We start from the raw sequence: 14,751 nt of genomic DNA, 5'->3' as shown, positions 1-14,751 counted from the left end.
AAGGGGGAGATGGTGAGAATCAGTTATCACTTTAAGACTGTGCTAAAACAGAAGCCGCAGAGTATCGCGAGAACTGTAACAACCAGTGACATCTCGCGATGCTTGGACCGGCGAAGGGTGGCTATTTTGGAGTCCACCCGCCGGCTTCTTACCTCGGCGGCGTCTGCCAACCTGCTGCCGGGACCAAAGCTGGTCCCACGTGTGTCTGGCCTGTGGGCAGCCGGACCGACACGATGTGGCGGCTCCGCTGCAAGGCCAAGGATGGCACCCATGTTTTGCAGGGGTTGTCCAGCCGGACCCGGATGCGGGAACTCCAGGGCCAAATTGCCGCCATCACCGGGATCGCCCCCGGCTGTCAGCGAATCCTCGTAGGATACCCGCCCGAGTGCCTGGACCTCAGCAACGGGGATACCATTCTGGGGGATTTGCCCATTCAGTCAGGTAAGGGAATCGAGGCTAGGCCAAGGCTAGTCCTGAGAGGTCGGAGAGGGGCATAAGGGAGAACAAACAGGGCGAGGTGGTGTGGGTCTGCTGGGGGCTTGGAGGAACAGGATAGGAAAGATTAAAGAAGAGAGCACTCTGACGGAGGCCAGGGCAAGTGTCTAGCAGGGAGGGCCCAGCCTCTGTGAGAAGCCCAAAGCCTTGGAGTCACCTTTCCTCAATCTGCTTTCTGGTCTCTCTTGAAAACGTCTCATTCATTTTGTTTCCCTCTGCGTCCGCGAAAGTATTTTTAAAATGGGACCTATTTTCTCTGTCCTGATGGCTCTTTTCCCCTATATCACTGAAAGAAGACAGCCGGTCTGAAGGATGTAGGATACTTTTTTGCTTTCCTGGTTCATTTTTGCGATCACCTTCATATATACTTACTTTGACAGTTGTATTCATTTTAGAGTTTGCTCTGACACACCCAGTAAAGGCCCTTTCAAGTTCTAGACAACAGCAGTTATTTCTGTGCAGTATTAAAACTTGAACAGCAATAATGGTAATTAAAAGCTTTCCGTTGTTGTATCAAGGATCCTGTAAACACTGAACAGGGTAGGTATGTAAGTTTCATAAGGAGAGAACCCCCTAGTGGCCGAGTCTGTGACAAACACCTTTTGGAAGTGTTTTTAAACTGCGGAGAGCAAGCTTAAGAAAATTTTGTTCTTGAAATGTATCTTTTTAAGCAAGTATAAGGGTGTATAATTAAGGCCCCTTTACTGAATGAGGTGCAGCCTAAAGTGTTTTGCTCTTTGTTCCATTTGCGTCTTTATGAAGATACAGTGAACAGAAAGTGTTACTGGTCACATGTTTGCAAAGCTGTATTCTCCCTAGTAACCCCAGCTTATACTTTAACTCCTTCTGTTTGTAATTTACAGCCTTGGTTAGTGAACACCCAATTTCATCTATACTTTCTCTGCATTTCTGGATTTGTTTTATTTTTGACAGGCGACATGCTGATTGTTGAAGAAGACCAAACCAGGCCCAAAATGTCACCTGCATTCACAAAACATGGTGCTCCTAGTTACATCAGGGAAACTTTGCCTGTGCTTGCCAGAGCGGTGGTCCCAGCAGACAACTCTTGCCTCTTTACCAGTGTGTACTATGTCGTTGAAGGAGGAGTCTTGAATCCAGCTTGTGCCCCTGAGATGAGACACCTCATAGCACAAATTGTAGCAAGTGATCCAGACTTCTATAGCAAGGCAATACTGGGAAAAACAAATCAAGAGTACTGTGACTGGATCAAAAGGGATGATACTTGGGGTGGAGCTATTGAGATATCCATTTTGTCTAAGTTTTATCAATGCGAAATATGTGTGGTGGATACACAGACAGTACGAATTGATCGTTTTGGGGAAGATGCAGGATATACCAAAAGGGTCCTGCTTATTTATGATGGTATCCACTATGATCCGCTTCAGCGTGTCTTCCCCAACCCAGACACCCCTCCTCTGACCATTTTCTCCTCTAATGATGATATTGTTCTCGTGCAAGCACTGGAATTAGCAGATGAAGCTAGAAGCAAGAGACAATTTACTGATGTAAACCGCTTCACCCTGAGATGCATGGTATGTCAGAAGGGATTAACTGGACACGCAGAAGCAAGGGACCATGCCAAGGAGACAGGCCATACCAACTTCGGAGAAGTGTGATCCATGCATAATGAGGATTGACGCCTACTACCTCACAGATCCAGAAGGTTCTGGGTTTTCCAATAAGCTATTCGTAACCCTAAAGAACAAAAGGACACAATGCTTGAACCATCCTTTTAGCCTAAAGCCACTAAGACACTGCATTCCTTGTTAAGATTAAAATTAGTGTGCAAGTTTACAGATATGTGTCTACAGTGGTGATACATGCCCTCTTTCTGCTGGGGTGACAGTATAGGTGGTCCTTGCTACCTACTGACACTAACCTGAAGATGGAGTTTTAGTATTATAAACTAGCACCCAGCAGCATTAACTTGTAGAAGAAAACAACTTCATATTTTGGGTAATGCGAAAGGCCTCAGGTGAGGCCACCGGACATAAACCACAGTGTCTCCGGTAATTGAGTCCTTTTAAAAACTGAGTTAATAGTTTCTAAATTATAAATTGATTCCTCAAGTGAAGATACTCAGAATTGTCAAAACTGATTTATATTGCAACTTGGTAGACTTTATAAATGTGTACTTCACCAGTTATAAGTACATAACAAGCAGTTTTTACAGGGTTGAGTCTATTCCTTGAGAACGTTACCTAACAACAGGAACTGATAGTGCCCAGTTAAGGAGTTCTAGTGTCATAAAAGTAGAATGTGTGAGGGAGGAGGTGCCTGAGCAGATTACTGAAGCTTTAAAAGACCGTTGGCCTCATGTTTTAATGCAACTCATTTATTCATCTTTGTCGCATTGGTTAAAACTTTAACATTAAGCAGGATATTTTTTTTAATTGTAGTTCCCTGAAATTTGAATGCTCTATTTTTGCCTTTCTACCTAAGATTTACCTGGAGGGATTTGATTTCCTCAGCTTTTTGTTAAGAGCACTTCCTCCGACTCCTAAGAAAACTTTTCATCTAAAAGTATAACGTGCTTTGGTTTGGTTTTTTGTGAGATCTTTGGCTACCTAAACAGAATTTGTTTTCATGCTAGCCTTATCCCACCACTAATGCTCTTTTAAATGATTTCATGTGTCTGAAAATTAGCGCTTCTATCCACCATCTTTTACCTTGACCTTTGCATAGTTTTCAAGTAATCGGGATAATAATATTGAATGAATTTGTTTCACTTACAAAATATGACAGTTTTTAAATCTTTGCCTTATTCAGCCTTCTCAGAATTCTGCTTCTTACTGATATTAGATGCGTAGCCATTTGCTTGGTGGGCTAATCCACAAGGCACGCCCTCTAAAATTTAGCTTCACTATGAGATCTTCCAGATAAAAGTTTTCTACCTCTTTTCTTAATTCTTCTGATGATCAGGGATGATAAATTATAATTTGTTATGCATCATCTTACATAATGTGAAGAGGCCTAATGTTGTAAAATTGTATTATCTTGGTCTCATTTGTGATTAAGTATCTCACTTAGAAAACCAATGGTACGGGAATTCCCTGGCGGTCCAGTGGTTAGGACTCCATGCTTTCATTGCCAAGGGCGCGAGTTCAATCCTTGGTTGGGGAACTAAGGTCCCACAAGCCAGCTGTGTGGCGTGGCCAAAAAGATAAAAACAAACCCAATGGTATACTTTAAAGCACATATATATTTTAGCATATCTTCTTGGCAAGTGTTTCAAAATTGAGATTTACTTTTAGCACTTTCACTTGGTAGAGATAGCCATATAAAATTAAGGAATATGTAAACAATTTAGGAGAAATGTACCTTTAAGGAACTGTTCACGAAATATGCCTGAAATCATTAGATGACATTTCTTGAGTACCTTTTGTGTGAATAGGTCTTTTAGGCATTATAAGTTATTGTGGTCACTATAACTCAAAAGTGTTTAATTTTCTATTTAACTAAGCCTTAAAAATAGCACTTGTGACTTTTTGAAACTTAATGTTTGGCGATCATAATGTGTACAAATGAATATGATTGAATATCTCTTTGTACCTTTCTGTCATCAGGTCTAAAAGGATTTTGTATCTTATTTCCCCCAGAAAATATTAAATTTAAAGCTGTAGCTTAAGAGTATACCACTGGGTAGCGCCCACCAAATTGAGCTTTATGCATCATTATTCATAAACCTTGCCTTCCTTTCTTAAGTATTTCAGGGGCCAAACTTGATACTTGCTTACTGGAACTTTAGAGAAGTCTATTCATGCAACAGATATTTATTGAGTAATTTATAATGTCAGGCATATATTGATGTTTCCCAGCATAAATTTCTGTTGCTTTAAAATTAAGTATCCTTTATCTATCAATACATTTAATTTTTTTTTAATTTTTTATTGAAGTATAGTTAATTTACAGTGTTGTGCTAGGTTCAGGTGTACAGCAAAGTGATATATATATATATATAAGTTTTCAGTCAATACATTTGATTTTAATTTAACAAATTTCCAATTTAACAAATGGAAAGAAATAGAACCTGATATTTTATAAAATTAAACCTGTTATTTTAAGTGGTTTTGTTTGCATATTTAAGCTTATGCTTTTATAACAAGTCAAATATTTATTCAGGGGCTCTTAGTTTATTCTGTTTTACCTGTTAATTAGGTTGTGCATTCTTCAGTTGGACACTGATAGATCACTCTCAATAATGACTTTTTAAATTAATCAGCTGCTGAAGTTCAGCACTAGGACTTTTAAGTAATGTTCTGATCATGAGAAATTCAAGATGAAGCACTATTTGCAGATCCTTTAACTATTGAGGATTTAAAAACCTAAACTTGTGCTAACTCTGAACTCAAGCTGGTAAGCCTCACAGACCTTCGATGTTTTTAATTGCACTTCTTATACTCTTGAAATTAGTTTATTAATGTCTGTAAATTCTAATCTTGAGAATTTTGAAATCTTGCAACAAGATTAAAAGAAACTTTTTCTTTAATTTGCGCTTGAGCAGAGTGAAACCCCTCTTCCCATTCATTCAGTTTTTGACTGCCGTACAAGACTTTTTTTTTTTTTAATTAAAACGAGGATAGTTTACATTGGTAGCAGAATGACTGAAGATTGTGCTTTCCCATCCCCCACGCCTCCTTTCCCTTACTCTTCTTTGGATTTAAAGATTAGATGTAGGGCAATGAATGTACTTCTAGATACATAGAGTGACTTCAGAAGTTAATATCGCTGGGAATTTTGTGATGTGAAAGCCATGTGAAGACATCAGTATGGTACAACTTCTGCTAGTGGTTCGTGGTTGATCTCTTAATTGTTACCCATGAATGGATAATGGGCACAGTCAAGTGATACCCTTGAAAGGTTTGGGGGCTGGTCAGCTTGACCCTGTTGGCAAAAACTAATATAGTCATACCCCTTGATTATCCCATGAAGTTCAAGTCCCAGCAAAATCAAAATCAGGAATGAATTAACATTATTCCTCTATACATGCCCGTAAATGCGCCTAACTTGCACGTCTAGCTGATTCTTTCTATCTTGTGTAGGCATTAAAACATGAATGTTGCAAGTTGCCCTAAGTGAACATAGTTTTCTATGTCTTTTTTTTTTTTTTTTTTTTTTTCTTTTTGCGGTATGTGGGCCTCTCACTGTTGTGGCCTCTCCCGTTGCGGAGCACAGGCTCCGGATGCGCAGGCCCAGCGGCCATGGCTCACGGGCCTAGCCGCTCCGCGGCATATGGGATCCTCCCAGACCGGGGCACGAACCCGTATCCCCTGCATCGGCAGGCGGACTCTCAACCACTGCGCCACCAGGGAGGCCCTCTATGTCTTTTTTGAAAAACTTGAATAGGGAGTATAGAAGATTAACAGCAGAGTGATTTTTTTTTTCTTTATGTGTCAGGTGGCCTTCCTCAACTTTCATATATTAAGATTTTTATGTTCTTTCATGTATTGAGAACACATTTGTTATTATTTGCAGCACTTTAAAAATATGAAATAAAAGTTTACATGTTAGCCCTCTCCGGGGACCTTGTCAAAGACATTAAAATATAATTTTGGAGCTACCAACTATCAGTTCTGCTTAATCAACAGTTACCATCAGTGAATAGTGTATCCAATGGTACAACATGCTGGTGTTTTGGTAACAGTAGAACTCCATTTCAGTAACTATTTAGCAGCATGCTCTGTGCCCTAGCATTCAGAGTGTTACTTATTTCTATAATGTGATTGTTCTTTATTCATTGTACAATGCAGTATTCAAATTTGTCCTTGTAGCACAAAGATGACTACTACAACTTTGAAAAGATTAGATTCTTAAAACCCTTCATTTGTTTCTAAGCACACTTAGGATTTTGAGCTGATTGTTGAGTCAAAGGCCTTAAAAGCATCATGTGTAAGCAACATCGTTAAGTCTAAAGTGAAACACTTGATTTGAATAAGCTAGTTTATTAACTAAAGATGTTTTCTTACTAAGAGTTATGGTATTTCAGCACATTTCATCCAACTTAAAAGATTATAAAACTTCCCTAATTGTGGAAAAGGGTTTGGTTTTTTTTTTCCTTCTCCAGAAATTAGCTGGCATTTTGTTTACAGTGCTTTGAGTATTTGAAGAAATTATTACATTGATATTGAATTGTGGGGTGCTGCTTTAGGTCTTGGTTGATAGAATTTAGAGGAGATTGGTAACCCTGCTGTGCTGTTTCAGAGTAAAGGGAGAAAGGGGCAAGAAGATAAAGTGCCACATAAACAGAAGAGATCCTCAAATGAATGCATTCCTAGTCTTGAATTATGCTTTTCAGAAAATTTTTCAAGCAATGCCTTTGTGTCACCTTAACCCTTCTCCCCCATTTCTTGGCATAGAATGTAGCAAGGCCATAATGGAAAGGCTTGTCAGTACAGTATAAAGCCATGACTACAAGGGTTTTGCTATAATGCTTTTTTATACTTGTCTTTAAAAATACAAACCTATGTCTTAGAGTTTAGGGATAGTGAAGATAAGATTTAGTTATGTTGTAGGCAAACAGGTTAACCTAAGAAAGGTTTACAATTCCTACTAAGATTACAAGAGCGTGACTCTATACTGGTATAGGATATGTAGTTAGTTGTAGCCTGTAAGTTACGTAAAAGGACCAGGGCACCTAATTCTTGTCAGTTTTCCAGTTCACCTTGGTGCCATTCACCACATAAGCTGTTTACAGGAAATATAATTTCCTTAGCAAAGAGTAACTTTTTTTCCTTTAAAAAAGTATTAAGTTTAAAATACAGAATAAGTACATATAGTTTGTCAAAAGGGATAGAGAATGACAATAGTCCTATATTTCCTGTATTAATGCAGTAGAGGTTGAAATTCCTGAAGCAAGAAGAAACCCATAAAACTGTCAAATTTAGAGCTTTAAAATATGACTTGAAAAGTATAGGGAAGGACAAACAGAAGAAAGTTCTGCTTCACTTGGCATAAGAAAATATTTTTTCTTAATGAAGATGGACAGTGCTTTCTTGTTTTCAAAATATTTTGTCTATTTGCCAGCATTTTTTCAAAGTTAATGCACTGCTGCTACTTGGGAGATGTCTACTTTCATTTTGTACAACTCTTGTGTGATTTTGCTATTGTCATTAAGATGCATTGATTTTATGAGGTGTATAATCTTAAATACATAAATATTGTATGAATTGACTTGTTTTGAAGGAATAAATGAAGTGAAAATACTGTTGTCTGAGCATATTTTGGGGAGGGCAGAAGGCCAGTGAACAGCTGCTACAGTCAAGTTACATTATTTATCATCACTGCTTTGACTTAGGTACCAATATCTGCCAAATCTCAGTCTGTAGGTGGAGTCTTAACCACTTGGATAAGAGAAAGTAAAATGTTTTTTTCTTTTTTTCGGTACGCGGGCCTCTCACTGCTGTGGCCTCTCCCGTTGCGGAGCACAGGCTCCCGACGCGCAGGCTCGGCGGCCATGGCTCACGGGCCCAGCCGCTCCGCGGCATGTGGGATCTTCGCGGACCGGGGCACGAACCCTTGTCCCCTGCATGGGCAGGCGGACTCTCAACCACTGCGCCACTGGGGAAGCCCTGTTTTGCAGTCCTTCTTCATCCACTATTTAAAGACAGTTATTAAAGTTACAGATAACAATAGATGACAATTCAAAAGTCTCAACAGGCTGAAAAATCCTAAGATTGAATACTCATAAATGTGAAGTCCTGCCCTTAAGTTCTAACACAACACATTGAGTCCAGCATGAGTAAAACATGGCTTTATAGTTGAATTGGCAAAGAAATAGCAATAGTACTTAACTATTATTCTGATCCCAACAGGGTGATATGACTTTGGTTGCAGAAATAGTTGCATTTTAATAGTTTAAAGATCTAGAAAAAAGGAAGCAATTGTATTAATGTATCCTGCATTAGTCACATTGCATTGGTTTGGATGAGGGTTTTACTTGTAAAACATGATGAAAATCTCAGGTTTGACAGCTGTAATGGGATATCTGAAGGAACTGTAGACAATTACCTGTAAAAGAGAAAAGGGGTCTCAGATTGATGTGACGGCTAACTTCAAATCTGGGAAAGTGTTGTGTGAAAGATGAAGTACATTTATTCGCCGAGGCTCTGAAGTACATTTATTCTCTGAGGCTCTGAAGGAAAGAACTCAGACCAGTAAGGGGTGAATATTACAAAGTAAAATTTACCTTAAAAACCTAACACAAATAGAAAGGGATGCTTTGATATTAAGGTCAAGTATTGTGATGTAACCTCCTGCATAGTGAAAAATAGAGCTACAAGTCATTAAGCCCCTGACATCTTGAAAATTTTGTTTCAAGTGCTAGTTATGAAATGAATAATTACAAAAAGAACTTCTTCCCTAGGGAAAAAAAAAGGAATGTGGTTTTCTTTCTCTTTTTTTTTTTCTTTCCTCCCTTTTTCTGCTCTTACCATCCAGTTAGTGTTTGGAAAGGAATGGCTTACACTCTTATTTAGTAATAAGGTGGAGCCTACAAAGTAGGGCTTCAATAATTGGGAGTAGTATATACTATGTTTATTATATCTCTAAATCTAAAATGAGAGGTTCAAGAATAGAAAAGCATCTCAAATACATTTATGTTTTAAAAATTTGTTCTGACTTGGATTGTCTTTGTCTCTATTGTGTTTATAGATTTTGAGGGTATTTATCAGATGAAATCAAGTGTCAGGGTATCATGAACATATTTTCCTACGCTCACTAAAACTTTTAAGACTTCCATATGTGTGAGTTTAGTAAAAAATCAAGAATTCATGAGAAACCAGCTTTGAGAACAGTCTTTTGTCTTTACTTTAGTAACTGCCTTCCTCATAACTGCTTCTCTGCCATTCTATCTTTCTAAAATTCCTTCTGTATAACAAGAAGAGTTTTCTGATCTTACTATGATGACATTTCTCTGTATTCAATTGAAGGGCTTCATTAATTAATGTTGTTAATAATTAGAGTAGGTGTCACAGTGACTTGGCCAGGTCTAAAACCCTAATGATGGTCCTCTTGAATAACTGCAGTAGGCTGAAAGCTGTTAATTTGGAATTGAAGCTTACTCAGGAGTCACGTTCAAAATCACTGCTGAGGTTAAATACAAAATATAGACAAAATTATTCCTGATAGCCGCTTAACTGGCTCACAAAGTAGAGTATACAGACATAACCGTAACTTAGTAAGTCCAACAGAGCTGGTCCCCATCCCAGTGCTGGGAGAGTTTATGCTCACTCCTGGGGTATAGCTCTTTGAGGTCCCAACCTGCAGTGAGTGTGGTTCACTAGGTCCCAACCATTAGTGGATCCTGGACTCCAGTCTCTGATCCCTTGCTTCTGTGGAGCTATCAGAAGCATCCCTCAGCATATCAGCCACCCATTCTGGAATAGAGGAATGTCTCCAGAATAAAAGTGGTCCCAAATGTTGGTTGCATCACACCTGACTTCTATCCTCATCCTGATACAGGCCTGGCAATCCTCCAAATTCTTCACTGTATTTTTGGTTTTCCACTGCTTCAGCAAGAAGGGTTTGTCTGAATGCCTAGCCCAACATTACTGGAAATGGAGGTCCACAGCAACACCTTTTTTATGATATTCAAAAAAAAACTACCATAAAATGTGTTTTAAAAAAAGATATAATGTTGGAAATGAAAATATCAGGTATGAAGCAAATGATTTAATAATTTTAGGGCTTCCCTGGTGGTGCAGTGGTTAGGAATCTGCCTGCCAATGCAGGGGACACGGGTTCAAGTCCTGGTCTGGGAAGATCCCACATGCCGCAGAGCAGCTGAGCCCATGCACCACAACTACTGAAGCCCACACTCCTAGAGCCCGTGTTCTGCAATAAGAGAAGCCCGCATACTACAACGAGGAGTGGCCCCCGCTCACGGCAACTAGAGAAAGCCCGCGTGCAGCAACAAAGACCTAACGCAACCAAAAATAAATAAAAATAAAATAAATTTATTTTAAATAATAATAATTTTAACATCAACAATGGAGGAGGGGATAGTGAGAATTTGTCAGTATTTATTTTAAAGGAAGAAGTACTTTATCAAGTAACAATGAATATGTCTAACACAGTTCACTTCCATCCTGTTGGATATTTATGTTGAATTAAATAGAAAAAGAAAATGTGTCCTTTATCATAGAGTAAGAATCATTTTTAGAATTTATTACATGGGATATTTCACAAAATTATCCATCCTAATGGTGGACATAACTTTACAACTATAGAATTCCAAACTTCCTTCTACTATGACTTAAATACTTTGTATTAGGATTGATAAATCTTTCTCTTATGAATTTTATTAGACTGAATTACTTCTCCCAGAGCTTGAATATTATGGAATAAACTAATCAAATCAAGTTTTTTAAACCTACAAAACTAAGGAAGAGACTTTGAATTATGTTCACCTTCTGCCAAAGTGACTCTTCCCATTAGACCCTTCCTTTAACATCGAGCCATATTTTTTTTACTCTTACTCTATAACAGTGAAGACTGAGAAAATGATCTTGAATTTGGCTAGAAACAGCTAAAGTCAATATATCTCAGATAAATTGTTAAGCAGTTTTCTTTAATTTTACTTCTTGTACCATATGGTATCAACTACCTCAGGATTACAGGGATAGTCATTCACTCAATAAGCATTTTTGAATGTTCATGTTGTTCTAGGAACTGCGCTAGGTGCTGGGTATACATAGGGTAGGGGAGGGGAAACACAATGCTATAAAGAAATAGAAATACAGGTGCTATGACGAGAATAATGGGGTGGGAGAATCTAATCTAAAGTGATTAATCTGGGAAAACCTTTTTGAGAAAGAGACATTTGAGCTAAAACCTTAAGCATGAATAGGAGTTAGCTGATGAGTAAGAAGAGCATTCTAAGTAGGGGGTATAACACTTGCAAACACTATGTTGCAGGAGGAAGTGAAATATTTTCCAGGCCAGTCTGACCATAGTGTGGTAAGCAGGGAAAGAGGAACTTGAGATGAAGTTTTAGAAGCAAGTATTCAGATTCACAGCATCTATAAGCTATATTAAGCACTTACCCTAATTCATATTTACCACATGTTATTTGCTTATTTTTTGTGTGTTCCCAAATAGTTTGTCCATGAAGGCAGGGACCAGTTATTTCTTATTACCATTCTATTCTGAACACCTAATAAGGTACTAGATATATAGTAGACATTCAGTATTTATTTAAATGAATGTACATATAAACAAATGATGTTAACGTGTAATTTAGGAATATCCTAAGAGCACTGGGAGGACAAAGAAGTCATCAGATTTATGTTTCTCCAAGTTATTTTAACTGCTCTGTAGGGAATGGATTAAGGGGGCAAGAGTGGAAGTGGAGGACCAGTTAGGAGGAAGCTACTGCAGTAATATGTATATGTGATGATCATGGTGATAATAATTATAATAGCGTTTGTTGAGTGCTTACAATGTACAGAGCATTGTCATGTATTATCTCATGTAATCCTCACAATAACTCCATGAGATAGATATTATTATTATATATTTTGTAGATATGGTTACTGAGGATTAGAGAAGTTGGATAACTTCTTCAAGGATCAAAAGCCAATAAAGGGATAATAGCTTGGACTAGGTAATGTCAATAGAAGAGGATCATTTTAAGATTTATTTTGGAAATAGGATCTCCAGGACTTGGTGACATGAGGAGTAATAGGGATGCATCTAGAATATCTCTCAGGATTTTTACTCAAGCATTTGGGGGATGAAAGTGGCATTTATTGACCCATGGAAGATAGAGGGGAAGAATATTTGGAGGGAAGAGAGAAAATAAGACTTTGGACATGTTAGGTTTAAGATGTTTGTGAGTCATCTGAAAGGAGATGTCATAAAGGCAACTACAGGCCTGAAGTTAAAAAAATATGTCCAAAGATTAAGATCTAAATTTTCAATTTCTTGACCTGTAAATAGTTACAAGATATAAGAATGGAAGAGATCAACTAGAGAGTGTGTTAAGAGAGGAAGGCTCATCACCAAACCACAGAGAAACTACCAACATTTAGAAGTCTGCTAAAGAAGAGCCACCAAGGATAACTGAGAGTTCAAAAGAGATCAGAGGTGTGTAAGAATTTCTTGTCATGATATCCAAGAGAAAATGGTTATTTAAGAAACAGAACTGTTTGTTGGATGTTATACAAAGGTCAAATTAGAGGAAGCTTAGAGGAGTCTGTAGAATTAGGCAACCGAGAGCTCACTGATGAACTTAACAAGAGCTATTTCAGGGAAATAGTAGAGAAAGAAGCTAGATGGATGTGGGTTGGAGTAAATAGGATGTCTGGTTAAAGATAGCAGGTTGAACATATTCATTGGTCGTCTACTTTCCCCAAACTGCATTAAATGATAATTATGGGATATTAAAAGGCAGAAACTCTCAAGGACAAAGTGATGATAAATAATACCAACAAAATTTTGGAAGATAGGCAGGAGTTGGATGAGTGATAACTGACCTAGCAGATTTGAAAAAGCTGAATCCTAAGGCAGCAACCCTATTTTTCCATGGAGCTCCCCTCAAATTCAGGAATTGGTGGTGTTAATACCTCTGGAAACAGGGGTGGAAAAAAATCATGAAAATGGAGAATCTGGTTAAGAAATATACCTTTCAGATCTCCTTTCTCACTCCGAGCAACTAAGGGCTTACTACACGCCTCTAGTTGACAGCAAAACAGAGGGTCTCTGTACTAAAATAAAGAGGATGACGCGGTGTTTTTATATGCTGAATGTTGAGACAAAAAACCTTCTTCTGCCACTAGGCTCCAAGAATGCTAGCTGCCAGAATTTTGCCCTTCAGGCAGGATTTTGGAAAACTCTTCTCTGAGGAACCACGCCAACAAAAAAGACTAATGATATTGACATGAAATATTTTCCAACCAGCTGGCCCTACATGATCACTCTACAGTAAATTCCACAGTAAACCAGCCCCGTCCACACCACAAAACTTAGTTTTTGCCAAATTCTTACATTTGAGTGGATAGTCAAGAATCATCAGACATCTGAAGATACTCTTTAATAAGAAACACAAAAGTGAAAACAAACTTAGGGAAAAAAATAACATGGAATAAACAGAGACTATGGTGACAGAAAAATACTAACATTGTATTTACACATACATTCTTTTTTTTTTTTTTTTTTTGTGGTACATGGGCCTCTCACTGCTGTGGCGTTGTGGAGCGCAGGCTCAGTGGCCATGGCTCACGGGCCCAGCCGCTCCGCGGCATGCGGGATCTTCCTGGACCAGGGCACGAACCCATGTCCCCTGCATCGGCAGGCCGACTATCAACCACTGCGCCACCAGGGAAGCCCCCTACACATACATTCTTAAAGTAGTAAGAGAAGATTTTGCATCGATGAAACTACAGAAAAATATGATAAAAATTCAAAAACAAACAGTAATTCCTTGAAATTAAAAATACAATAGCAGAAAGAAAATGCAACAAAAAGCTGTAGGTAAATTTTAAGAAAGCTCCCAGTAACCGAGAGATAGAGGTCCAGTCCAGGAGGTCCAACATCCAAATAGTGGAAGTTCCAAAAAGAAAGAACAGAGAAAATGGAGGGAAGGAATCCAACAACTAATAGTTTAAGAAAATGTCCCAGAACTGCAGGTCATGAGATTCTAGATTGGAAGGATTTACCAAGTACCCAACATAGTACATAGATCCACTCCAAAACACGTCATCATGAAAATTTGAGAATACTGGAAACAAAGAGAAAGCCCTAAATTTAGAATCATAAATGCTTTGGGCTTTTCAACAGCAACACTGAAAGCTAGCAGACATTAACCTAAAATTCTATACACAGCCAAATTAGCAATCAAACATGTGGATGGAATAAAAGATATTTTCAGACATATAAGATCCTATGTGCTCTTTCTCAGGAAGCTACTGGAGAATGTGTTTTGCTAAAATAAGAGAGCTAACTCAAGAAAAAGGAAGAAGATATGAGATCTAGGTAATACAACAAAAGAAAGAAGTGAAAGGATTTTTCCCAGTAGGATGATAAAGGCAGATATCAAAATGATAGACATGCAACAGGCTGGAGAAAAGCCTATCCAAATGGAAGTAGATCAGAATGCCCTGGAAAATATTTCTTCAGGATGAAATTAATAGAATAATATTAAATCTGAATGTATTGAGAGGAGATTTACATAATGGGTGGGGTGGACGGACAAAAAAGATATATAGAAAAGGAAGAGTAAACATAGTATATCTCAAA

At 38.2% G+C, this 14,751-nt stretch overlaps 1 protein-coding gene across 2 annotated transcripts in view; it reads left to right on the top strand.

Moving 5' to 3' along the window:
- Positions 1-98: 98 nt before the first annotated feature.
- Positions 99-14,751, top strand: part of YOD1 (YOD1 deubiquitinase) — a gene marked incomplete at its 5' end in the record, with an annotated part of 285,339 nt that continues 270,686 nt past the window's right edge. Inside the window, 3 exons of one of the 2 annotated variants that reach the window (XM_081223556.1) lie at positions 99-441; positions 1,429-5,600; positions 5,830-7,698. In XM_081223556.1, coding sequence (XP_081079682.1) covers positions 99-441; positions 1,429-2,132 — 1,047 coding nt within the window. In that variant the 3' untranslated portion in view covers positions 2,133-5,600; positions 5,830-7,698. Of the gene's footprint in view, positions 442-1,428; positions 5,601-5,829; positions 7,699-14,751 lie in introns of those variants that run through there. The other variant, XM_081223557.1, reaches the window with a different exon arrangement.

The sequence above is a fragment of the Mesoplodon bidens genome (genome assembly GCF_964165515.1).
Source record: "Mesoplodon bidens genome assembly, chromosome: 2".
Taxonomy (NCBI): Eukaryota; Metazoa; Chordata; class Mammalia; order Artiodactyla; family Ziphiidae; genus Mesoplodon; species Mesoplodon bidens.
The sequence above is the reverse complement of the archived record's forward strand: the minus strand, read 5'-3'. Positions and strand labels throughout refer to the sequence as shown.